Source organism: Primulina eburnea, chromosome 11, assembly GCF_022965805.1.
Source record: "Primulina eburnea isolate SZY01 chromosome 11, ASM2296580v1, whole genome shotgun sequence".
Lineage (NCBI taxonomy): Eukaryota > Viridiplantae > Streptophyta > Magnoliopsida > Lamiales > Gesneriaceae > Primulina > Primulina eburnea.
In genome coordinates this window covers 42,342,706-42,366,884 of record NC_133111.1, presented here as the reverse complement: position 1 = coordinate 42,366,884, position 24,179 = coordinate 42,342,706, and the positions used below count along the sequence as shown (strand labels likewise).

At 34.8% G+C, this 24,179-nt stretch overlaps 6 protein-coding genes across 16 annotated transcripts; 3 read left to right on the top strand and 3 right to left on the bottom strand.

The window, feature by feature from the left end:
• Positions 1-424: 424 nt before the first annotated feature.
• On the bottom strand, positions 425-1,816 carry LOC140806274 (uncharacterized protein At5g19025-like). The gene has a single exon (XM_073162837.1). It carries the CDS (start codon positions 1,318-1,320, stop codon positions 637-639), a length of 684 nt encoding a protein of 227 aa, XP_073018938.1. The 5' UTR covers positions 1,321-1,816; the 3' UTR covers positions 425-636.
• A 2,868-nt stretch (positions 1,817-4,684) lies between these two features.
• On the top strand, positions 4,685-7,582 carry LOC140806272 (cyclic dof factor 2-like). The gene is made up of 2 exons (XM_073162834.1): positions 4,685-5,048; positions 6,056-7,582. The coding sequence occupies exons 1-2, from the start codon at positions 4,827-4,829 to the stop codon at positions 7,376-7,378; spliced, it is 1,545 nt and encodes a 514-aa protein (XP_073018935.1). The 5' UTR covers positions 4,685-4,826; the 3' UTR covers positions 7,379-7,582.
• Positions 7,583-10,372: 2,790 nt separating this feature from the next.
• Positions 10,373-10,963, top strand: LOC140805652 (probable calcium-binding protein CML46). Its single transcript, XM_073161909.1, has one exon. The coding sequence runs from the start codon at positions 10,373-10,375 to the stop codon at positions 10,961-10,963; it is 591 nt and encodes a 196-aa protein (XP_073018010.1).
• A 2,360-nt stretch (positions 10,964-13,323) lies between these two features.
• Positions 13,324-14,803, bottom strand: LOC140805009 (transcription factor MYB3R-3-like). Its single transcript, XM_073161189.1, has 3 exons — positions 14,180-14,803; positions 13,800-14,099; positions 13,324-13,656 (listed from the first exon to the last, which is right to left on the bottom strand). Exons 1-3 carry the CDS (start codon positions 14,571-14,573, stop codon positions 13,472-13,474), a joined length of 879 nt encoding a protein of 292 aa, XP_073017290.1. The 5' UTR covers positions 14,574-14,803; the 3' UTR covers positions 13,324-13,471.
• Positions 14,804-17,499: 2,696 nt separating this feature from the next.
• LOC140806268 (KH domain-containing protein At4g18375-like) lies at positions 17,500-23,100 on the top strand. Of its 11 annotated transcripts, XR_012112466.1 has the most exons (10): positions 17,500-17,652; positions 18,101-18,270; positions 18,359-18,935; positions 19,301-19,729; positions 19,813-20,070; positions 20,443-20,700; positions 20,807-20,874; positions 21,474-21,543; positions 22,346-22,461; positions 22,733-23,100. XR_012112466.1 is itself a non-coding variant. In XM_073162825.1 (9 exons), coding segments are annotated over exons 2-8 (1,641 nt in total). In that variant the 5' UTR covers positions 17,500-17,652; positions 18,101-18,268; the 3' UTR covers positions 21,523-21,543; positions 22,346-23,100. The 11 variants fall into 11 exon arrangements, 7 of the variants coding, with proteins under 7 accessions (XP_073018926.1, XP_073018925.1, XP_073018930.1 ...); XR_012112469.1 differs by lacking the exon at positions 21,474-21,543; XR_012112468.1 differs by having other exon boundaries at positions 21,192-21,543; positions 22,346-23,100.
• Positions 21,156-23,932, bottom strand: LOC140806271 (uncharacterized). The gene is made up of 2 exons (XM_073162833.1): positions 23,821-23,932; positions 21,156-23,728 (listed from the first exon to the last, which is right to left on the bottom strand). Exon 2 carries the CDS (start codon positions 23,710-23,712, stop codon positions 23,551-23,553), a length of 162 nt encoding a protein of 53 aa, XP_073018934.1. The 5' UTR covers positions 23,713-23,728; positions 23,821-23,932; the 3' UTR covers positions 21,156-23,550.
• Positions 23,933-24,179: the final 247 nt, after the last annotated feature.

The following is a 24,179-nucleotide window of genomic DNA, read 5'->3' as shown; positions in this document are numbered from 1 at the left end:
ATCATTTAGTTTACTTTATGCTACATCGATTTTCATTTGTCCGTCCACTCATGTATCAAGATTATGTCTGCCCAAGCGCTCAGGTGCATTTATGCAATCTTGTTTCCTTCTCCAAAAATTTGAGAGGTTGACAATCCAATCTTTTCATATCAGCACTCGCATATTTGTCAGAACTCGCCATGATCTAATGCAAAAACCAAGAAAAGGAATCTACCAATCTTGTTTCGGATTTGTCTGAAAATAATTTTATGAATATCGAAGACATATTCTGAAGTCCCAAAAACTAAAAAAGGCCTCAAAGCATCGATAAAAACACAAAAGTTTTCAATCTTGAAAGTGGAATATCAAGTAAAACATAAATGATAATAAACTGAAAAACTAAATCTCTGTTTCACATTTTAAAAATCATAAAAATGCAAAGCAGTAAAGTACCAAATTTTGAACTATTAAATATCACAAAAAAAATTGGTTTCAGAATGTTACAGCTAATCTTCAAATGACCAGTTTGTATACTATATTGTTCAGATCACTTATTCCAATAGGTCGTAGTGAGCTTATTCAAATGTGGAGACTAACATAATATCACATCGCTATAGCCACCTGTTATTGAACATAATGCTAATGATCCTATTGACACTATTTCTTTACCTTTCGAGATTTCCTCGGTCCAGGAACCTCCATTCTCCCGACAGAACACCCACACCTTGCTCGAAAAACAAGAACCGCCCTCCCATTAGGTGGAGCCATCTTCTTTAGTTCTGCCTCCAATTCTCTATGGTGATCACGATGCAATTCAAACAGTCCCCTATTTAACGCAGCCTTTTCTAGCATATCAGGTTTCTTGAGGCAATCCTCCGTCTCTATTTGAATATCGAATTCGGGGGCATTATGCAGACCACAGCAGCCACGTTTACCACATCTCCTATCTGTACACACCATGATCCCCACGAGTGCCATTGCTGAGAATAAAATGCTAAATCCTAAGCACCCAAACAACAAAGGGGAATGAAAAATCTCCTCGGTTACAACATCTACAACTTCTTCCCCAAGCTCAATACTTTTGTGCGCTAAAATCTGAGCGTAAGGATAGAGCAAAAATCCACATGCGCCAATAACAGCAATCGAGATAATAACATCAATTATAGCAGAACGAGATTGCTCACAAGCCGGGATGTTCAATTGATTCGTAGCGTTTGATGTCCTTTTGTTCTTGTGGAACTGATTAATTTGCCGAAGCTTCAAGGAATAGTCGGTTGAGTTCACGGATTTAGGCATCTCTATATGCTTGTCAACCGTAATCGAGCTATGAAAAAAGACCATTTGGATTGTGATTACACCAAATCAAGCCCTAGACCGAGTCTTTCTCAAGAACCCACCAATCAAGATCAAATTCTGAACCAGACCCACAACTAAACAGTAGGTTCTCAGATCAACCCACTTCAAGAATCTGGGATAGATTTGGTTTTCGACGCATAACAAGATCGGAATTCGTCGGTGGCCGCCCAATCTTTATTCATCAAACAACTCAAAATCGTCCCCGCAGTTCTCCTAAATCGGTATGATAAAGGATAAAAAAATCCAGATACAGATAGATATTAAAGAATCGAGATCCAAACGCAAGAGAACAAGAAAATCTAAGCCGGCTGGTGATTTTGAGAAGCAGAGACGAGAGGCAATGAAGTCAATTAGACGTCATTACAGTCTCGTAGCTTCTATTTCTACCTCGTGTTGCATTACGCCTTGAGTTATCGTTTACTTGTCATAACATGATGAACGAATGGCTCATAAATTATTCACCCTAAAACCTCAATCTTCTTTTATTATTGAAATATATTTATCGTAATTTGTTTCATGGATCGAGCTATAGGACATGCCATGGATCTACATGGCTCTTTGTATTGAGTTCTACCCGAGACCGTGTTTAAAGTGTGAGTGTGTCTCATGAGATGGTCTACAAAATTCATAACTACTTCTACTACATGACGTTTATCTAATCGAATCGTTTTTATTCAAACCCTAATAGAACTCCGAAATGAGGCTTATAATGAATTTAATAAGTACTTTATATTTAATTTTTATTATTAATATTATTCTAAAACAAAACATTTTCTACCGTTTAAAAGTATTTATACTTGAGGATGTCTCTTGTGAGACGGTCTCATGAATATTTACTTGTGAGACGGTCAATTTATCGATATTCACAATAAAAATTAACAATCTTAGCATAAAAACTAATACTTTTCATAGATTACCCAAATAAAATATCTGTCAAAAAATACGACCCGTGAGAACGTCTTACACAAATTTTTGTCTTCATCATTTGTAGCCTCAATGATTCATAGACCGGTTCTTAGCATGTTTAAGTTGTCATTTTCCTTTGTACAAACGCAATTACACTTAGACATTTTCAAGAATTGATTAAAAAAATTAAAAATTGGGCGATTCATTCATATATCGATTGGACACCAAAGTTGAAATTATTATTAATGGTTTACTTGCGGATTTCATGTTGATTAAGGACGTTAGGAAATAGAATTATAAAATATAAATAAAAAATGTTGCTTTTATCAGATTGATCTATGAATTGGGGGCCCAAGGGAAAAGAGATGGACTTTAAAGATGGTAGATTAATTTAAATGTATAGTTACTATAAAATTTTATTTAAATTATAATTTCCAATTTTCTTAAAGGGTTACACCTCGCCTTAAAATTAGCTGGCCCATTACATTAGACATCAATGGGCTAGGTCTAGGAAATGGACTTTATTGGCATGGCTTTGTTTGGCTTCCAATTTATTTACTCGTAGTTTAATTATTGGAAAAAAAAAAACTAGTACGAAACGGTCGCACATATAAATTTTGTAATAGAAATTTTCAAGAGGACTAGTGATATTGTGTAATATTTATTTATTTGAATTAAAAGTATTGTTTTTTTTATGTCAAATGTATATTGTGTAATATACATTGATTTGAGTAAAAAAAATATATATATATATATATTAATTTTTATTGTGATTATGGATCAGATCGATTTGTTATGGTATTATAGATATGTGAGACTTGCTATTATTTATTTATTTTGAAACACTTGCCATTCAATTATTTCGTTGCGCTTTCAAATGCATGGGAATTTGTTTAGGATTATTCATATTAAAAAATTAAATTACAGATTATAGAACATCTTCTATCATGGATCGTGTTCCGACTGGACCGTGAAATAGCGACATTTAATTTCACTTGTTGTGACAACATAAACATACATTATGCATATAATTGGAAATGGAATTTTATAGAAATCCAAAAATTGGTGGGCATACATATTTATTCATGTTACGCATATAGGAAACATAAATTGTGACCACATGAATGGTATGTGGTTCAAAATGAGTGCAAAGCTCAAAGCTACCATTTAAACATTAAAAATACAACAAAATCATAAATTTAAAAAAAAAAAAAAACGATGACAATTTGATAAAGAAATCCATGATTTTGGCCCAACTTCGTTTTCGTTACATACACACATAGTTCGAACCAGGGACGTAGCCAAGAAATAATTTGAGGCTGGGCTGAATGCTAGTTGCGACGGACATTAAGCGTCCCTACTAGCGACGGCTTTTTCAAATACCGTCGCCGATTTAGATCGGCGACGGTTTTGATTAAACCGTCGCTGATCACTCAACCGTCGCTATATAGCGACGGTTAGAACAAAACCGTCGTAATTTTAGCGACGGATTTAGTAAAACCGTCGCGAATCCATCCGGTTTTTTTTGTAGTATGGGCTATGGGCTAAAATTTTAATAAATTCAAATATTTTAGCGACGGATGTAGTAAACCGTCGCTGATCCATCCATATTTTTTAGTAGGCCCCCCCAGTCTTTGGGGTGGCTCCGTCCCTGGTTCGAACTATTCATTGCATGTAGTGTAAATTCATGAAAATATAGGAAATGAGTTTGTTACAATCATTTGTTGTCATCGAGTTGTCATCGAGATCATGTCTCGATTTCAAAATATTGATATCAAATGAACTATAAACGGTCGACCACACCAACCATATGGACATTAGGAACAAAAAAACAACTCTTCTCGTTCCACACGCATCACGGCGTGGCCACACTTTTCTTGAACATTGAAAAAGAAGAAAATGCAACACTTTTGTCCACTTTAACAAACTTGCGTCGCCAACCACAAAAATGGGAATATTATAATAATACAATAAAAGGAGCAAGAAAATGTTAGAACACTAAAAAGTCGGGCCACTTTTTGAAAGAAAAAAACAAAAAAGAGAGTTAAAAAGGAAAAAAGAAAAGGGGCTGAGTCAGATCAGATTATAGAGTAAAGTCCACTTTTGCACAAAAGAATCAAAAAAATAAGACAAAAGGGAAAAGAGAAAGAGGGTGACAAGACCTCAAATATAACTTGTGGCTCAAAATTCATTTTTTATTTGTTGACATGGCGGTTTCATCCCATCCCCTTGTCTTGTTGCAGAATACAAATTCTTTATAACATTTAAACAAGATGGGAAAAAAGTTATCAGAAAGTCAAATAAAATATGATTTTTGGGATATTTTTGAATACTTCATTTGTAAAAAAAGAAAAAGAAGAGATGTTTTTTTCTCAAATATATTTATTTATTGAAGCTAATTTTATAAAACACTATCAAGAAATCAATTTAGTTAGGTATTTCTTTTAAAAAGCTATTTTGTTACCCAAACTAGCACTCAATCCCAATTAACAATTCCCTTTCACGCACTTATTTTCCTTTTTTCTGTTCATTTGCTGAAATTTTAATATGTAGTTGGATTATAAGAAAGAGAGGAAGAAGGAAATATGTTCGTTGAAAAAGACCCCAAGATAAAACTTTTTGGCAAGACCATTGAGCTACCGGAGGCGGCGGCCGCCGCTCCAGTGGTGACGTCTTTACCTGTTCTAACTCAGTTCTCTGTTGCTGCTGAAGAGGATGGCTCCCACCAAGATCCCCCTTGTTCTTCTGATTCTATGCTTGAAGATAGGAACTTAGATTTAGATGCAGAGGAGCAAGAATCAACCAAGGTATGAATTGAGATTAATGGAAAAACGACCCTTTTCTTGATTTTGTGTGAAATACAATGGGTTCGTTTTAGTTTTGGTTATTTTGCAAGATTCGGTGGACGTCCAGGGTAGGTTCCTGCTTAAACTTTCATTTTGGTAATCTTCATAATATAGTTTGTAGATGTAAAAATATTTTAAAGTTAAGATTGATGTGAAAGCTTTTGTTTGATGCCATTTTAGGATGTGTAAATTGGAACTTAATTTGAGTCGGTAGTTTTATGATTTTGGTTTGAAGAATTATTTGGTTGAGCTATGAAGTTGAGGGATTTGTTTTTGCTTAAGAGGGAGCTGGGGTCTTGATTAGGATGGTACGATAGTTTTCAAGGACTTTGAAAATGAAATTTGGCTCGTGTCCGGATTTTCTTGATTTGTTGTACTTGGAAGATATCAGTATTTCTCTGCAAAAGCCACTTTTTTCCCGAAATAAACCTCAAAGCATGGATCTGGAATATTTACTGTAGATTTATTTCATGGAAATCACTTGTATGATATAAAACTAAAAGGATCCAAGAAAATATGCAATGCTTCATAATTCATATTGTAGCGTAACAAATGGTTGAATCGATTCTTATCGAGACGAATCCATGTTTTTTCGCTTCATGGATAGATTACTGGAGTGTGTTTTTGTATCTCTGCAATATACGGTTTGAGGAGTTAATTTACTTTTTGCCTAAGTTCAATGTGTCCCGAAATTCTTGTTATTAATGATTGATGCATAATGGCGGATTTAGCGGGAGATGGGGGGACAAAATGAGGAGGGATGGCTCATTACAATCTTTTGACTTGTAGTTTTAGACATGAATTACGACTAAAGATTCAATGTCTCGCCTGAAATTGAATCCGCAGGTGTTGACACATGATGGTTGTTGCTTCATGGCTTATTTCTTGCAACACAATTTACTATATGGAATTAGAAGAAACAAATTTCCATTTCATCTCTCTAATGTATTATCATTGTGAGCACGCAGAGTCTGTCAGGTACAAAACAAGATGCGGGGAAAGATGGAGATCTAGGCCAACCTTTGATGTCAGAGGAATTAAGAGATTCTAACAGGATCCCACCAATAACTGGGGACTCATCGACACCTTCTGCTGATGACAGTGCTGTAGCTAAGAAAACCTCGAGGACTGAAGAAGACCAGAGTGGGGCAGGTAACTCACAGGATAAAACTTTAAAGAAGCCAGACAAGATACTTCCATGCCCACGATGTAATAGCATGGAGACAAAATTCTGTTATTTCAATAATTACAACGTCAACCAGCCTAGACATTTCTGCAAGAATTGTCACCGATACTGGACAGCTGGTGGGACAATGAGGAATGTTCCAATAGGTGCTGGCCGCCGTAAGAACAAGAATAACGTGCCCCAGTTCCGACATCTAACTGTTCAAGAAGCTCTTCAGAGCGCCCAAGTGGATATACCAAATGTGATTCCCGCGGCTCTGAACCCCAATAACAGCACTGTCCTTACATTTAGTTCTGATTCACCTCTATGCGAATCAATGGCCTCAGCTTTGCATATTGCTGATGAGTCAATCATTAACAATACAAAAAATGGATTCCACATACCTGAAGTGAATTTATCTGTTTCTCATGGAAGTAAAGTGAACCGAGATGATCCCTCAGTTGGAACTTTCACTGGTACTGCAAGTTCAACGGGTGACAGGAGTAAATATGTATTGCCAGAATTGACCTCAAATTTTCCTCATGTTCCTCCACAAGTACCATGCTTTCCTGGAGCCCCCTGGCCTTTCCGATGGCACTCTGATCCTTGGAGCTCTCAGATATCTCCACCTACTTTCAGTCATGCTAGTTTTCCTGTGCCATTCTTTTCTACAACACTACCATATTGGGGTTGTGCTGTACCCAGTGCCTGGAATGTTCCTTGGGTATTTCCGCCAATGCCTACCGCCATTCAATGCGACACGCCTCAAAGTTCCACTGGTCCAAATTCCCCTACTCTGGGGAAGCACTCCAGGGATGAAAACCTTCTAAAATCGCCAAATGGAAGTGAGGCAGAGACACAAAAGGAGAGCAGCTCCGAAAAGAGTCTGTGGATTCCGAAAACGCTGCGAATTGATGATCCAGAGGAAGCGGCAAAAAGTTCTATATGGGAAACATTGGGGATAAAGCATGACTCTGTTGACTCTCCAGGTGGAGCTCGACTTTTCAAGCCCTTCCAAAACCAATCAAACAGTGATGAAAAATCAGATGTTCTTGAAACCTCTACAGTATTACATGCCAATCCAGCAGCACTGTCCAGGGCATTAACCTTTCAGGAGAGCTCGTGAGCTCATCCATCTCGAACTCCGTGCATATCACAAGCTCAGGTTGAACGAAATTGATAGACTAGATTGCAGAGGTAGTTCGTTTTTTCGCTTGCTTTCGAAGTTTTTGTGCATAATTTTATAAGATACATAGAGCTAGAAAAGAGTGTTTTATGTGATTGAGTGAAACATGCGTAAAAATAAAGAGCCATGTCGAGCATTTTATCAGATTATCTAGAATGCATGAGATTTCTTGAATCTTGTGATGGTGTGTGTTTTAGCAAAGTGGCTATTTTTGAATTTAGGCCCAAATCTCTTGAAATTTCAACGGAAATTTCGATTTTTTATAGGATAACTAAGACGGACTATCATTTTGAAAAACAATTCGCAAAAAATCTTAATATCCCCAAAATTTTAAATATATTATTATGAAAATTACTAGTTTAATTGATTTTGTGAAGTTTTATTTAATATTATAATCATACTCTCGTTTTACCATTTTATTAGTGAATTGTTTTTGTTTCATTTTTTTCTAAAATAACCTCTCTGTTTTTTCAAATCTCTCAATCTATTTTTCAAGAAAATAAGACAGGTAATTATTTTTGAAATTATTTTTTAAACAATTCATCATCTTTCAATTTATTGATTAAGAAAATTTGTTCAAAATTTTCGAAAAAATTGTTTAATTGAATATAGATCAATCATTGTATATTCCAATTCCCATCAATATTTCCAAAATCTACAATTATTTTTATGTTTTCTACATCGATAACGAAATTTTAAAGCAAAAACTCGTTCGTATGAGACGGTCTTACGGTCGTAGACTCGTAGTTTGTGAGACGAATATTTTATTTGTGTCATGCATGAAAAATAACAGTACTTTTTATTGTGAATATCGGTAAGGTTGATCAGTCTCACAGATAAAGATTCGTGAGATCGTCTCACAAAAAACCTACTCAATTTTAGATGCTCAAAAAACTTGCACAAGTTAATAGTTTCCAACTCAAATCATTTTGATGCAGAAAAATAATGTGACAAATTATTTTGTCAACTTTTTACAAAAATAAATAATTCCAAGCTTACATAGACTTTTTGGACATGTTTTGATCTTGTTATTATTATTTTTTATGACGATATAACTCGTCGTCGTTATTTTTTGTGTATTGAGTGAAGTTAAGGGCTGACGTAGTAGCTTTACAAATCACGTCATCAAATAAACAATACTGGACAAATCATGTATGATAGCCTCGTCCGATAAACGTTTTGTTATTATTGATCTACATTTGTTTCAATTTTTGGATATTAAAAATGATATAATAAGGTAAAAATTAGGTTAAGTGGTATTTAGCTCGAAGCTTTAAATATACGATTCACTTCGATATGAAGATGCAATTATGTTCCTTCATCAAATTCAAATCAGTGTGCACGTTGTTGGAATAACAATTCTTCAAATTTCAATCACGCGCTCTCTAATCTCTATAATTACTTAAAATTGCTCTTTATTATTTTTTAATATTACAATTTAAATAATTCATTTCGTTTTTTTTCCATGAAAGATACAAGAGAAATACTATTTCATCAAAGAAATAAAAAAAAAATTGCAGTCAAAGAACGCAAAGGGAAATTAATTTGATATTTTTTCATTTACTTTCTTTTTTTATTTTTGAATTTTCATTACCCTTTCTTTAAGGGAGACGTGTAACTTTTCCATGCTATTAGATAAACAACATTTGAAATTTTGAATAAGAAATTTCACTTTTATTTCACACAACATTCTATTAGATAAACAACATTTGAAAACGTTAATTAGAAACAAACAAGTATCTCGAAGCTACATAACAAATATATATATATATATATATATATATATATATATATATATATATATATATATATATATATATATATATATATACACCATTGATCTACACGTGGGGAACTGCTCCCACATGTCGGGTGAAATATTCCGGAAGAAATCATGTACTATATTTCCTCAAACACTTTGTTTACACAAATTATTAAAAATTAAACTCACCAGACACCGTGAACGAACAAAATGTGATTAATTATTGATAAAACATTGAATTCATCTATTTTTTTAATTAAAAAATATCAATATATTGTTTTAAAAGTATGTTTCTTGTGAGACGGTCTCACAAATCTTTAACTATAAGACGAGTCAACCCTACTGATATTCACAATAAAAATTAATACTCTTAGCATAAAAAGTAATTTTTTTTCATGGATGACCCAAATAAAATATATGTTTAACCAAATACGACCCGTGAGACCGTCACACACAAGTTTTTAACTTGTTTTTATCATTCCTTGTGTTTGAGATATCGATTTTTTTAAAAAAAATTAATTAATTTTTTTTATCAATGATTAATTATATTTTGTTCATCTGTGATTTTTAGTGCAATTAATTTTTAATACTTCTTATAAACAGAAAATATTTGAGCAAAATATAACACAGTTTGGAACGACGAAGATTTAGTTCCGTACATATATATGTATATGTTGTGTCATCGTCGCAAAAGTCTTGGTCAAATAACCCAAATAATGGGAAACAAAAAATATCAAAAGGTAATTTCCAGGAAGAAATGCCCTTTTGTCCTTTTGACTAAATAAGGTGGATACCAAGAGTCCGTCCATCAATTCCTCCCATTCTCGTTTAAAGTCGCAGTCACGACCAAGACGGGGAGAAATTTCCCACTCGTTCTTCGAAAGTGGCGCAGAATAATATTTATATATAAAATATTATGTTATTATTTCAACCTCTTTTTTTCACTAAAAAAACACCAAACGAATAAATTACGTGCACTCACCGAGAAACTTCCTCCAAATTTCCAAGATTTTAAGACACTCCTCCCGCGGCTATAAAAAGAGAACCTCCACATCAAATTCTCTCAGAAAAACAAAAATCTACACAAAATACATGCAAGAAAAATTTATCTTTAAACTTGCAAATCTTTAGATTCCTCATCGATCGAGAGAAGAAAGATATCATTATCAGCCATGTCTCTCGATAATATAAGCCAATTCCCAATCGAGAATATTTCTCTCTCTCTAAATTCCAAAATCCTGCAGTTCACATTGATTGTGGGATTGGTATTTAAATTCCTATTGGTTGCATTCCTTGACAAGAAAAGGATGCACAGCTTTGTCTTGGGACTTTTCAAGTCCGGAGTTAGATCCCAGGTGTTACCCGAGGATTCCAAATCCAAAAAGCTGTCTGTCGAGAAACAGAAGAGGGTTGATCCAATCTTGCGCAGAGGAGATGTCGAGATTGTGTTAGGAAGTCTAGGATTGATAAGCGATCCCGAAGAAGCAAGGTTGGATACAGAATCCCATGAAATATTTAGCCTTTTCGAGGAGAAAAACCCGAGCCCGGATGAATTAAAGGATGCTTTTGATGTGTTTGACCGTAACGGGGATGGGTTTATTGATTCAGAGGATTTGCAGAAAGTTATATGCTCTCTGGGATTAGATAAAGGATTGGAGATGGAAAGTTTCGAGAGGATGATCGATGTTTTCGACGATAATGGAGATGGGAGATTGGATTTTGAAGAATTTGTTAAATTCTTGGAGTACTCTAGTTTAAGATGAAACATTCTTTGATTATTGTAAAAGAAATTTCAAATCATGTGTTGTTAGAAGTTAGGGAAACCAAGCTTGATCTTTTTAACACAAAAAGCTGGATGTTAATAGTGTTGTTTGGTTGAGCTATTATAATTTGAAGCTACAAGTTTCCTGAAATTCTAAATTAATTCATACGATATTGTTTTATCCATCAAATAAATAATATCAATATATTCTGACACGTCCTTTATTTTTTACTTTATAATATAATAAATACTACTAATTTTTTTTATAAACATTTTCTTTTAGAGTATGTCTTTCATTTTATTATAAAATATTGTGTCATTCAAAAATCAGAAAAATAGCATTTCGGGAAGATCGTACAGTCTTTGCATATATCATAAAAATATCATATTTTCATCATAAACATTTTAAAATATTATTTAGCATGTATTATGATTCATCGGGACACTGCCAGACCTTTCGAACTATCCGAAACGTAAAATGATCATTTTATCCCTGAAACCCGAACTTCCCATTTTTAACTTTTTCTTACTTTTTTTGACGAACATATCCCAAATCATCATTAAGCTTAAATTTGACTTCTAATATTTTTCTTAGATGTAAACTCAAGCCTTTTGATTTAATTACTTAATAGCTAGACGTAAAACGTTTTGAACCCGAATTAATTCAAAACTTACTATTTTTTTTCCCAAATTTTAAATTTAGACTTTTCATCCCTAAACTACCCCCGTGAACCATAAACCATCCCCCGTGAACCATGGTTCGATCCCCGCCTCTTTTTCTAACCATTTTCGAACCTTTATTACATTCCTAAGCCACGCCCTTCCAAAAACCTGAGCCACCTTGGACCAGACCCTAGCCTACCCTCCTGGACTCTACTGACCCTAGTGGACCAGCCCCTGACCAGCACTAACCGTGCACAGCCTCCTCACCTAGCCTCCCAAAAGAACCGAGCCCTAAACTTCCATCCTAGTGGCCGCAACTTCCTTCATTGGTCCATCAGCGAGTCCAGCCCTGGTTGTCCTCTCCCTAGTCCTTGGGCATGGCGTAAGGGATTCGGGTGATCGTCGTTGGAAGAAAGAACGATTAAAAAAAATCAAAGAACGAAGGAGACAAAAATCGAAAACTTCCTTGGCTTGCAAGAGGAAATCACCCGCTTTCCTTCCCTTTCTTTTCTTACGTGAATTGTGTGTGTTTCGGTGTATGCGTAGGTGTTTATGGGCGTGTGTGTAGGACTTTTTAAAAAAAGTTTCATAAATACTTAATTAATGAGCTTAATTAATTCTAGTTTTTAATTAATAGATTATGCCCATTAAGATTAATAATCATTAGACCTCAAATTAAAATATTTAAAAATATTTGTTTCCAAAAAAAATATCTTATAAAATACATAATTTCCTTGCTCCCTCTAATTAATTTAAATTTGACCTTAAAAATACAATAATTCTTAAATTATTTAAAATAAATATTTTCTTAACTAAAAATAAAATTTAACTTTTAAATATTTAAACCTTAATCGTCTTCGGTCCTCCGACCCCAGTCAACCACCGATATTCTCCTGAAAATCTTTAAATCATGCAATCAACTAAAATTACACAATTAACCATTTAGTCCTCAAAATATATCATTCATGCATCTAAAATCATTTAATAATTAAAATATTTAACAATTTAATAGTTTCCATGCATACCGTCTACGTGGACTGATTTTCAGGCGTTATATATTCGAAATGGGAAAATAACAAATTTAGTCGCCTGAGTCATGTTACTGTCATCTGATATGTTAAAATTGGGTTTTAATCACGTGATTTTGTTTTTAATTGGTTCAAAAATATAATTCTTTGGTGTCATATGAGCAAATTTTTTTTTTTTATGCCTTCTCACTATTTCCAACGTTAAAACAGTATGACTAAAATAAAAAAAAACAAAAACTTGTGTGAGACGGTCTCACAGGTCGTATTTTGTGAGACGGATCTTTTATTTGGGTCATATATGAAAAAATATTATTTTTTATTCTAAGAGTATTACTTTTTATTGTGAATATCGATAGAGTTGACATGTCTCACATACAAAGATTCGTGAGACTGTCTCATAAGAGACCTATTCAAATAAAAAAAAAAAAAACATCGATATGACTACCAAAATTTGACTATTTAGCCAATGACTTTGGCAATTTTTTCATGTGCTGTCTAACCGGCATACCCTAACAAATTAATTTGGTTGTATAATTGATGTTTTGCGAGTTCTTGGTAAAGCATGTGTAAATTCAAGATTTGGAGAGAGGAAATACTTTGATAAATTTAGGAGGATTCATGAAATTTAAAATTTTCAAAAACTTGAATTGTCTTTAAAAAGATTGACCTTTCTCCCCTCGTTCCCACTTAATCTACTGCTATACAAATCAGAAGATAACTACAAAGGCCACATGAACTCGAAACTTGAAAATGCAACAAATCTACACCTCGTATCTGGATGACATCTAAAAGAAATTGATTTTTTGATCGATTCATAATTACGAAGCCCCGACTCCAAGAAAATCTATGAAAACAGGATTTGTCGCACTGTTCTGATCACAGTGGCTCTCTCCAGTCGATGACGGTCCAGCAAATGATATCTCAGAAGTTGACAATTTGTTATTCATTGTTGAATCCTGCAACAATATTACCCTTTTCATACGCCGTCCCCTCTTCTCCCAACCTGCAAATTTAATGATTCAAACAATATTCATTTAATGCTTCAGTTTGATTTATAAGTATCATATTATAGAAGATTGGTATTCTAAAGAGATATGCATGCAATTTATTGAGTGAAAAGAGGAGATAAGGTGGAAAGATGCAAACCAGAAGTTGCAGAATTTTCATCCGTGTTAAATCTTGTGTAGTAATTTGCAGACTGAGAACTCCATTTTCCAAGTTTCATGCATGAATTTGATAGCTCCCTGTATCTCCTGGCCATCACAACGTGCCAGTGATTCTTCACTGCATTATCTGTTCTACCTGGAAAAAGCCTGGAAATCAGCGACCATTTGTTGCCGTATTGTGTTTGAGCCGCCATTAATCTTCCCTCCTCTTCTTCACCGAAAGCTCCTTTGTTGATCTTCGGGTCCAGCTGATTATGCCATCTCAATCTGCAGCTTTTGCCTTCGAAAAATCAAGTAAAAGATTACTGAAAGAACAAGTAACTAACATTATTTTGAAGATATGTGCTTAAAGACCATTACTTGATCTTCCTGTTAGATTTCCAGCTATAAGGTTCCAGTTCTTCGGACCGTACACGGCTACAAGTTCTCTAAGTTTGTTGTCTTCTGAAGGTTTCCAGTGCCCTCTAGAACATAATTTCGACTGCTTATTTCTAAAACTTTTGCAATTTTCATCTGGGTTTTCTCCGTCAATGAAGTTGATGAAGCCATTGTTATTAAATTTCTCGCCGCAAGCTTCCATTGCAGCATCATCAAACATTCCTCCCCCTCCCTTCGAACCGCGTCCACGTCTCCTTCGCAAGTCCTTAACTTGCTCATGAGAAGCCTTAAAAGCATAGACGACAGGGGAACCCAATTCACGACGGTGGTTGTTGGCGCCGGAGCCACCATCTTCTTGGTCGCGTTGCCGCGGCATGGAGATTACTTATACACACACAGCAGAAACGAAAAAGCGCAGAGCAAAAAAAGGCAAGAAAAAACGGCTTATTTAACAGAGAGTGAAGAAAACAAAGAAAGTTGGAATGATTTGAGAAAGAGACGGAGATTTATTCACGGAAATCCACACGAATTACTGAGCTCCATCTGCGGAGGGAGAGGAAGGGCCTGCCGCCTGCCTGGCTCTACCCAGTGGGCAGTAGGTATGACCCCTACTTTGACTTTATACGGACTCCATTAATGCTCTGTGACACCAAAAATGGGTGCAGTCTCTTCTTACATTTTTGGATTTCACGTAAACAATGGAATGAAACTCTTTGTAGCAAAACATTATTTCCCCTTTTTGAGGTTTTCAGCACTAATTTTCAAGCGGCCATTTTTGATTTGGAATAAATATGAACATGAGTGGGTCTCGTCTCCCGAATACTAATATGTGAGACGAGTTAATTTTACCTATCTATATTCACAATAAAAAGTAATACTCTTAGCATAAAAAATTATACTTTTCATGGATAACCTAAATAAGATATCTATCTCACAAATTCGATCCGTTAGACCGTATCACACAAATTTTTGCATATAAATTATATATTATATGACCTATAAGTTGTTTTTTATTTATGAGGTTTGGCTGGTTAAAATCAGTTTTAATCATCTAATTTTTTTCAGATAGTTTTTCTTTGACAGACTTTACATTGAAAATTTTGATAAGATATCGAAAAATTATTGATTTTCTCGGAACTATGTAAATATTTCGATAAAATATGACTAAAAGCCAACTAAGATAAAATTACGTAATTAAAACTTAACTTCCACAAATTAGTGGGAAAAAAAAATGTATAGTACCTTCCTTGAATTAAACACTACTGCTATTTTAAAAATATTTATATTGTTTTATAAATGGAAAAAATTAAATTGTATGTTTGGACAAGATTTTTGTAACAAATTTCTGAAAATATATTAAAAAAATTGTTCTCTAATTACAATTTTTAAAGAATAACTGAGAGATGCTTTTTTTTTTATGTTTTTTTAATAATAGAGAAACTTGTTTGAATACATTTAATTTAAATATAAAAAGGTTTCAAGAATAGTTGTTCAAACACGTATTTATTCTTGAAACGATTTTTTAAAAAATATAATTTTATTAATCATGATTACATTAATTTGACCTTCACGAATAAATTATTCTAGTCCCATAATACTTTTCTCTTACGTTAACTCTGTTGTTATAACAGTATTTTTCATTAGTCCAAGGTGCTCCATTATTCCAAATAATATATGGCAAAAACTTATGTGAGGCGATTTCACGGGTTTTATTTGTGAGACGGATATTTTATTTGGGTCAATAATGAAAAAATATTATTTTTTATGCTAAGAGTATTATTTTTTATTGTGAATATGGGTAGAGTTAACTCGTCTCACAGATTAAGATCCGTGTGCAATTTAGGAGGAATCAATGAAAGGACATCAATTCAAATCCTGGATTTTCGAATTGAGAGAGATATTGAGAGAGATCAAGAATTCTCACTATTTCTTAGATTCATGGACCCAATTCAATTCAGTGGGGTCTTTCATTCACATTTTTTTCCACCAAGAACGTTTTCTAAAACTCTTTGACCCCCGAATTTTGAGTATCCTACTTTCACGCAATTCGCAGGGTTCAACAAGCAATCGATATTTCACGATCAAGGGTGTAATACTCTTTGTAGTAGCGGTCCTTATATATCGTATTAACAATCGAAATATGGTCGAAAGAAAGAATCTCTATTTGAGGGGGCTTCTTCCTATACTTATGAATTCCATTGGACCCAGAAATGATACATTGGAAGAATCGGTTGGGTCTTCCAATATCAATAGGTTGATTGTTTCGCTCCTGTATCTTCCAAAAGGAAAAAAGATCTCTGAGAGTTGTTTCCTGAATCCGGTCTCACATGAGACCCACTCATAATACATTATTTTAACTTCTAAGGTTCAAGCTAATTCCCCTTTAATGCTCCTAGCTAGACAAAGTTGCAAGTTGGGCAAGCATTGGATTAAACTACGGAAACTGCACGTTTAATTAATTATTAATAATTTAATTTCGAAATTTTCTTTCAGATTTTTGTTTTGTTTTTAATTATATATGATTTCTGCAAATTAACGTGATTTCTACAATATTCTATCGAAAGCAGAGGATTCGAGTATGTATTGGTACTATGGTTTATACTATATTTTCATTAGCAACTATATACGCGATACTTGCATATATAATATATATTTAACAAATTTAAAAATAAAATTTATTTTATTCATATTAAATTTGTATATAAAATATAAATATATTGTTGTAAAATTTTAAATATTTTTAAGTTTTGATTGTATATTATTTTTATTTTGAGATAGATAGATAGATAGATAAAATAATGAATTTCCTTTGTTGTTGTTAGAGAGACAAAACGGAATAGAAAATCTACATCTATTGTCCTAAATATTAAATACATTGCAATTTTGTAAGGGAAATCTTATTTTTTGGTCTTCTATGTTCATTTCTTTGATATTTAAAATTTTTTTGTTGTCAAATTTTTAATATTAGTCAATTATTTTTGTTTTTTTAGTCATAATTATTATGTATCGTTAACGTGTATAGTAACGTATCAACATTGCTAATGAAATATGATTAAAATTATAAAAAAAAATACATAATTAAATTTGAAATTTGATAAGATAATATATATAGGAGACATTCACTTTTGGCACATATTTATTTTTAGTGTTTTTATAAATAATTTAATTTATATTTAAAAATTATAATATTATAAAAATATAAAAAAACTAAATTTTGATTTTAAAATTTTAAATAATGATCACATTATAGTATAAGATAATAAATGATATACAATTATGTAGTTGTGTTTTTTTTTTTTTTGATGAAATTATTATCTATGACATATGCAGCTGGTACACCACGTTACCGTCCGGTCTGGTCAAAAACCCTAGGGACTTTCTTCCCCCATTGCTGAATTTGCTGTCGCATTTCCGAGAATTCCCCTCTCTCGCCAGAATTCTGGTGTGATCCACAGGTATAATGGGCAATCCTTTCAATTTATGTGTACATTGGTGCTTCGCGGTTATTGCGGCTATATATTTCATTCACGTAATCCTGTGATTCTTAGATCTTTTCACCATATAATTCTTGAGTTGTTATCTTTCTGCTACGCTCACACTTAGACGTCTTCTCTAATTATTCTTCTTTGTTATTATTGTGGGTAATCAGCTATGAGTTTTTGGGTACTACCATTAGAGGGTGTTGAGTCGATTCCTAGTTTTGGACTCTACGAAATTTGGGCAATGCTAGTTTGTTTTCAGTTAAGAGAAAAAAGTGTCGACTTTTTAAATCAATCTATAAATTCTAGTTTTTAGGATTGTGTGCCTGGTTTTCTTTGTTTTTTTCTCTTCCCGATATCCAGCAAGACCGGGAGCCTTTGCTATGTTACTACTTACTACCCAATACTCTACTTACTTTCTCAGTGATAATAGAGATTAATGACTTTTCTACGCTGGTGAAAAGTTGTGATCTTGATAGCGGCTGCTGCTTGTCGATACCATATGGGATTTTGAGAACCTTTAATTTGGTGTTCATTGGCCTTGGATTGCGATTGAGTAAGATTATGTGATCACGGGCACCCTTATATAGATATGTTAGCAACCTTTTCAATGCCTTAATGTTGTATTTTTCTTGCCTGTTAATCGTGTGCTTATTTGAATGTCATCAATATCTATTATCAGGATGACCGGTCAGAGGAATAACTATGGCAAACGACCCCATTCCCAGTCTGATTTTGCCGAAAATGACAGGAATAAAAGAAGAAAATCTGGAACGGATAAAGATCCCTTTCATATTGGTCCTGATGACACTGTGTATCGCTATTTGTGCCCAGGGAAGAAAATTGGAAGTATTATTGGAAGGGGAGGAGAAATTGTTAAACAATTAAGAATTGACACTAAATCAAAGATCCAAATTGGTGAGTCTGTTGCAGGATGCGAGGAACGTGTCATTACCATATACAGTGCTAGCAAGGAGAGTAGTGATTCTGACGGATTCGATAGTCATCTTTGTCCTGCTCAAGATGCCCTTTTTAGGGTACATGATAGGATCATTGCTGAGGATGCGATGGTTGAGGTCTCAGAAGAGTACCCACAAGTTACAGTTCGACTTCTGGTACCTTCTGATCAGATTGGTTGCATAATTGGGAAGGGTGGACAGATAGTTCAAAGCATTCGCAGTGAAACTGGGGCACAGATTCGAATTGTAAAGGATGATCATTTGCCAGCATGTGCATTGCGTTCAGATGAACTTGTCCAGGTACTGTGGGATGCGGATGCCCATGCAAAGCCACATATTCTTTTGTTTTTATCTTGGTTAATTATTATTTTATAGTTCAGAGCCACGTGGCTGTGGCACTTTTCATATTCTAGCAAGATTACTAATGTTACCTTAGGACGATTTAGGTGATGTATTTCAGTTTGTCTTTTTTAGCGCCCTGCTTCTTATTCTCATTTGCAATGGTAATTGTTAGATTTTAGATCGACGATGTTCTGAGTTGCGATTGTGTTTTTGGTTCTAGTGCACTATTCATTGTCATTCCTTTTTGTTCATGAAAAATGTCTGTGATTCTACTCAAACCAAGTATTAGTCCAATGATCTTTCCTCTTTTCTTGCTACTCTAGATATCAGGCGACGCTTCTGTGGTGAAGAAAGCTTTGTATGAGATTGCATCTCGCCTGCATGACAATCCATCTCGATCTCAGCATTTGCTTTCTTCTTCTGCTCGTACTGGGTATCCTTCTGGTGGTTCAGTTTTGGGTTCTGGTGCTGGTGCTACAATCATGGGATTAACTCCACTTGTTGGGCTCTATGGGGGATACAAGGGTGAAAGGTCCGAGTGGCCGCAGTCTCTTTACTCAACTCCTAGGAATGAAACATCTTCAAGAGAATTCTCAATTCGCATGGTGTGTCCAACTGCTAATATAGGGGGTGTCATTGGCAAGGGTGGCACGGTAATCAATCAAGTAAGGCAAGATTCTGGGGCAACTGTTAAAGTTGATAGCTCTGCTGCTGAGGGAGATGATTGCTTGATATCTATCTCCACAAAAGAGGTAACATATGGTTTAATTATCTGGATCGAGGTTTTGATATATTAGCTTATATTGTCTCAAACTCTTGGGTTTTGTTGGTTTAGATTTTTGAAGATACCTTTTCCCCAGCAATGGATGCTGCATTACGTTTGCAGCCGAGGTGCAGTGAAAAAGTCGAAAGAGATTCTGGCCTTGTTTCTTTTATGACCAGGTTACTCGTTCCTACTTCTCGAATTGGCTGTCTCATTGGAAAAGGAGGGTCCATAATTTCAGAGATGAGGAAAGTGACCAAGGCTAATATTCGCATACTGTCGAAAGAAAACCTGCCTAAGGTTGCTTCTGAAGATGAGGAAATGGTGCAGGTGAACTGATAGGCATTGTTGTGGTTTTTATTAATTAGCATTAAGTGCACTTTTCTAGGTTCAAGCATAACTGGTGTCAGCTAGTAACCCTTATACTTGTTAAGTAACTGGTATCTTCTTTAGAATGCGTGTGATCACTATTGCATTGCTCTATTTTAAGTTTTTTAAGATTATCTCAACTGCTAGAGTAATTACGAGATAGTAATGTGGTGTATACTTTTAATGTTTGTGGTCTCTCCTCAGCCTTGGCAGAACTAGTGTGAAATAAAAATAAGCCATGTAAATGAGGGAGAGGAAGCACAATCCATGGATTGGCTAGGACCATAAAAGAAATCAGTGGATGTAACTGATGTTGTGCTTTACTATTAGCAGATTTCTGGAGATCCTGATGTCGCCAAGGATGCTTTTATACAAGTAATTTCACGCTTGAGGGCTAATGTTTTTGAAAAGGAGGGTGCTATGTCTGCATTTATGCCTTTTGTCCCATATCTTCCCATATCAGCGAATGGTTCGGACAGCTTGAAATATGGAAACAGGGATGCTAAGAACCGTGAGCGAGGGTATTCTTATTCTGGTGGATATGGTCGTACTGCTGACTTGGCACCAGCCGATAGTTATGGTGGTCCTCGGGTAAATTTTTTTATACTCTCATAACTAAAGCTAAAGCGTGAGCATACATCATTCTCCATTTATTTTGTTGTTCTGCATTGTGATCACATTTTCCCACCATCTGCAGAGTGGTGGCGGCGGCAATGCTTATGGAGCATATGGAAGCTATTATGCAGGGCGATCTGTTGGTTCTGGGTAAGATTTGTTGCATTCTTCTTTTTGTTTATTCACTTAGGGTGTGTTTGGTTGAATGGATTAGATAAGGATAGATTAATAGTCAAATATTTATCGTTAAAATTTTAAGATATTTTAATAATCATTTTGACCCGATTTAAGATCCAATTTTATTAATCAAATAGTTATCTATAAAATTGGATCTTAAACCGGGTCAAAATGATTATTAAAACAACTTAAAATTTTAACGATAAATATTTGACTATTAATCTATCCTTATTTAATCCACTCAACCAAACACACCCTTAATGTCTTTGCTCTTTTGGGTTCTGTATCAGAGGTGTAACCAGTTGAGAGCGTTGATCGTGTTCTCCTTGAGACTTTCTGAGGAAAAGCATTTACTGGGATGGAATTTTCTAGAGCTTATGCCCTTGAGTTTGTGCTAGACTACCTAATAACCTGATTGTTTCAGCTTCTTTATTGATGTGGGCTCTGGGACTTTTTTTTTATTGTTATTAGAAAATTGACTTTTTTCCAATCTTCTTAAAATGCATAACTGCCTTACCTGTCATTGAAACGTCTATATGTTCCCGATCCCTGATTTTCCATTCCTTAACCAGGTTTTCTGCACGTAGTCCTGTTTCACGTGGGAGAACCTATGATTACTAGAGCTTTGTAGTAAAATTACAGGTAGACCATGATATCACTTTTCATATTATGTCTCCGCTTGCTTCTGTTGCTGCTTATCTGTATTGAAGTAACACAGCACTGAAGCATTTTGACAAGTTGCCTCGATTGTCATACCGTTGACCCAGTTGACTGATGCTATTCTTTCACCTTTGTTTCACTTCCCTTCACAATATAACAGCTGAGATCTGAAGCCTGAAGTCAGCCACTTGCCTATATTGATGAAGCCACCCTCCCTAACCCAAAGATCAGTTGATAGAGGGTTTTGATTAACTGATGGCCCACCTTGATGCTTTTCTCAATGAGGACCAATATCTGAAGACTCACCTACCCCTTGAAAATGTCAAGTTTTGGCACCATACATCACCAAGCTTAATCTGTATTGCTCCCAAGAACCTGCTGCCAATCTCTATTTTATGTTTTCCTACTGATGTATCAGATGACTTTATTCTTCTCAGCTGTATGTGTAGGGTGATATATGCTTGTTGGGGTTTCCTGTAGAGTCAGTACTAGTTATTTCTCATGTGATGTGTTGGCTTATATGATTGCATCTTCTATCTCCAGCATATTTGCAGATTCTTTGAGTATTGCTATTTGAAACTAATCTATTGGCCATTTGACTCCATTATTGTTGTTTATTCTTGGGAAGTCTTTTGTCTATTTTGTTTGGGCTTCAAGGCAATTCTAGTTTTTTTGAGAAGAATTAGACTATGATTGGCTGAGGATCTCTTGCCAGCATTCAGTCTTATCGATAAACAAATCGTTACCTGTCTCTAATTACTCAATATATATATCTGCATTTTAGGTTTAATGGACTGTAGAGACCGGTTGTGATGTCAACAGGTAAACTAACCACGATATTTTCGGGCATGCGTCTTGCCCATCACAGTTTTGTCTCTTCTAGTGTCCACCATAGGCCTGGTAAGTTGTTAACAACCCCGACTCCCACCCAAATGGTTTTGGTACCATTCCTTCATGTCTAAAGCCGTAGATTTATGCATGCATGATTTTATTCTCCTTGTGATTTTATCTTGTATATTACATGCGATTCGTGTCCATATAATATTCGTGCGAAGGTGGTGGTATATTTCCAGCATCATCATATATTGGCTGCCACGCTGAGGATGTTTTCCTTGTATATATTTTTATGAGATTCACGGTGAATCAAAATATCCCCGCTGTGGATATTCAGTTAATGCAAGAACAATGTGGCTGGATAAATAGTTACGGATGACGTCGGAGTGCTTGCAAATGAGATGATCGACACACTTGTTCTCATATCAATTGTGCTTGAAGTTGCTTGGCCATACTCAAATTGCGGTTTACACATTTATTTATTTACTTTTTCTCGAGGTATTGAGCAATAGTTTCGTCCCATGTTTTGTATTGTCTTGGCGTTTACGGGGGGGTCATTGTGTTCTTTCGATAGCTCTGAGAGAGTGAGTGGTCGGCCACTTTTATATTTAACCGGGGATACTTCTGTAACTTCCGATATTACATTAAATTAAATGTCTAATTAAGAGGTGATTTATTAGAAGCATAGAAGGGTCATCTTTGTTATGGTTTGTGCTTAATTTTTTTCAAACACTTGCTACCATTTTTGGTTTATATAGTAGTTATTGCTTGATTGTGTTGTATCATATCGATCAAAATGGACACCTATAGAGAGATAAACTAAAGACCATTTAATTGAGACGCTAGAGAAAATCAAACAACGCACTTTCCTTGTAAAATATACGAGCATGGCTTTGGTAGAAATCCTCCAAAATTTGAAATATTCATCGTAGCAAATGAAGTATTCTTGGTTATATTCTGCAACACAAACCAAAGACTTGCAACATGTATTCTAACTAAGTTGTAGCAGAACGTGAACCACAGCATTTGGTGGTGAAAGATCATCGACATCCACAAATCCCAAGATCGATCACATCGAAATGAAAAAGCACAAAATGTAGAACAAAAACAGTAAAACTAAAATTACGTCACCCTCCAAAGGGGACAAGAAGCTCATCAAACAGAGAGAATACCTTCTCTAACAAGAAGGCCAAAGATCAGAACTAGTAATCCAACCGTGATGCACTGTGTGGGAGACATGAAAGTCTGAGAATAAGCAGAAAGCGTGATTACCGCACCTACGATTCCGATCAGAAACGCGCTTTTGTTTTGATCCATTTCTTTCCCCTGGCTCCTGGATTACAATCAAGATCAGAAGTAGAAGGGAGGGGAATTTGTGGGCATGAGTTCTAATAGTGTAAGATGGAGAATTGGGACATAAAAAACCTGTCTGAAAGTCCACTCTTCCGGAGCCATGAATGTTGAAATCGTTAGGCGACTTGACTGTTTTCTCCTTGTTATAGTTGACTTTTCTTTTATAAAGGAAAAATTATATATTTCCAATTTAATGAAATTAGAAGTTTATTAGTTGTTTTGATTTAGGTGGTATTGAGTAGGATTTGGGCTGGTGCGACCGTGTTAGTTGTAGTAACGTGTTGTGGTATGCATTATGACAATGTAAGGGATTTTACAAAATTCATCATTTCTCATCTTACTTTTGTATTTTTTAATTAGCTAATTTTAAATGCAACTGATTAATTTTACAGATCAATTCAGCATCTGACCAAAAAAAAAAAACAAATGGA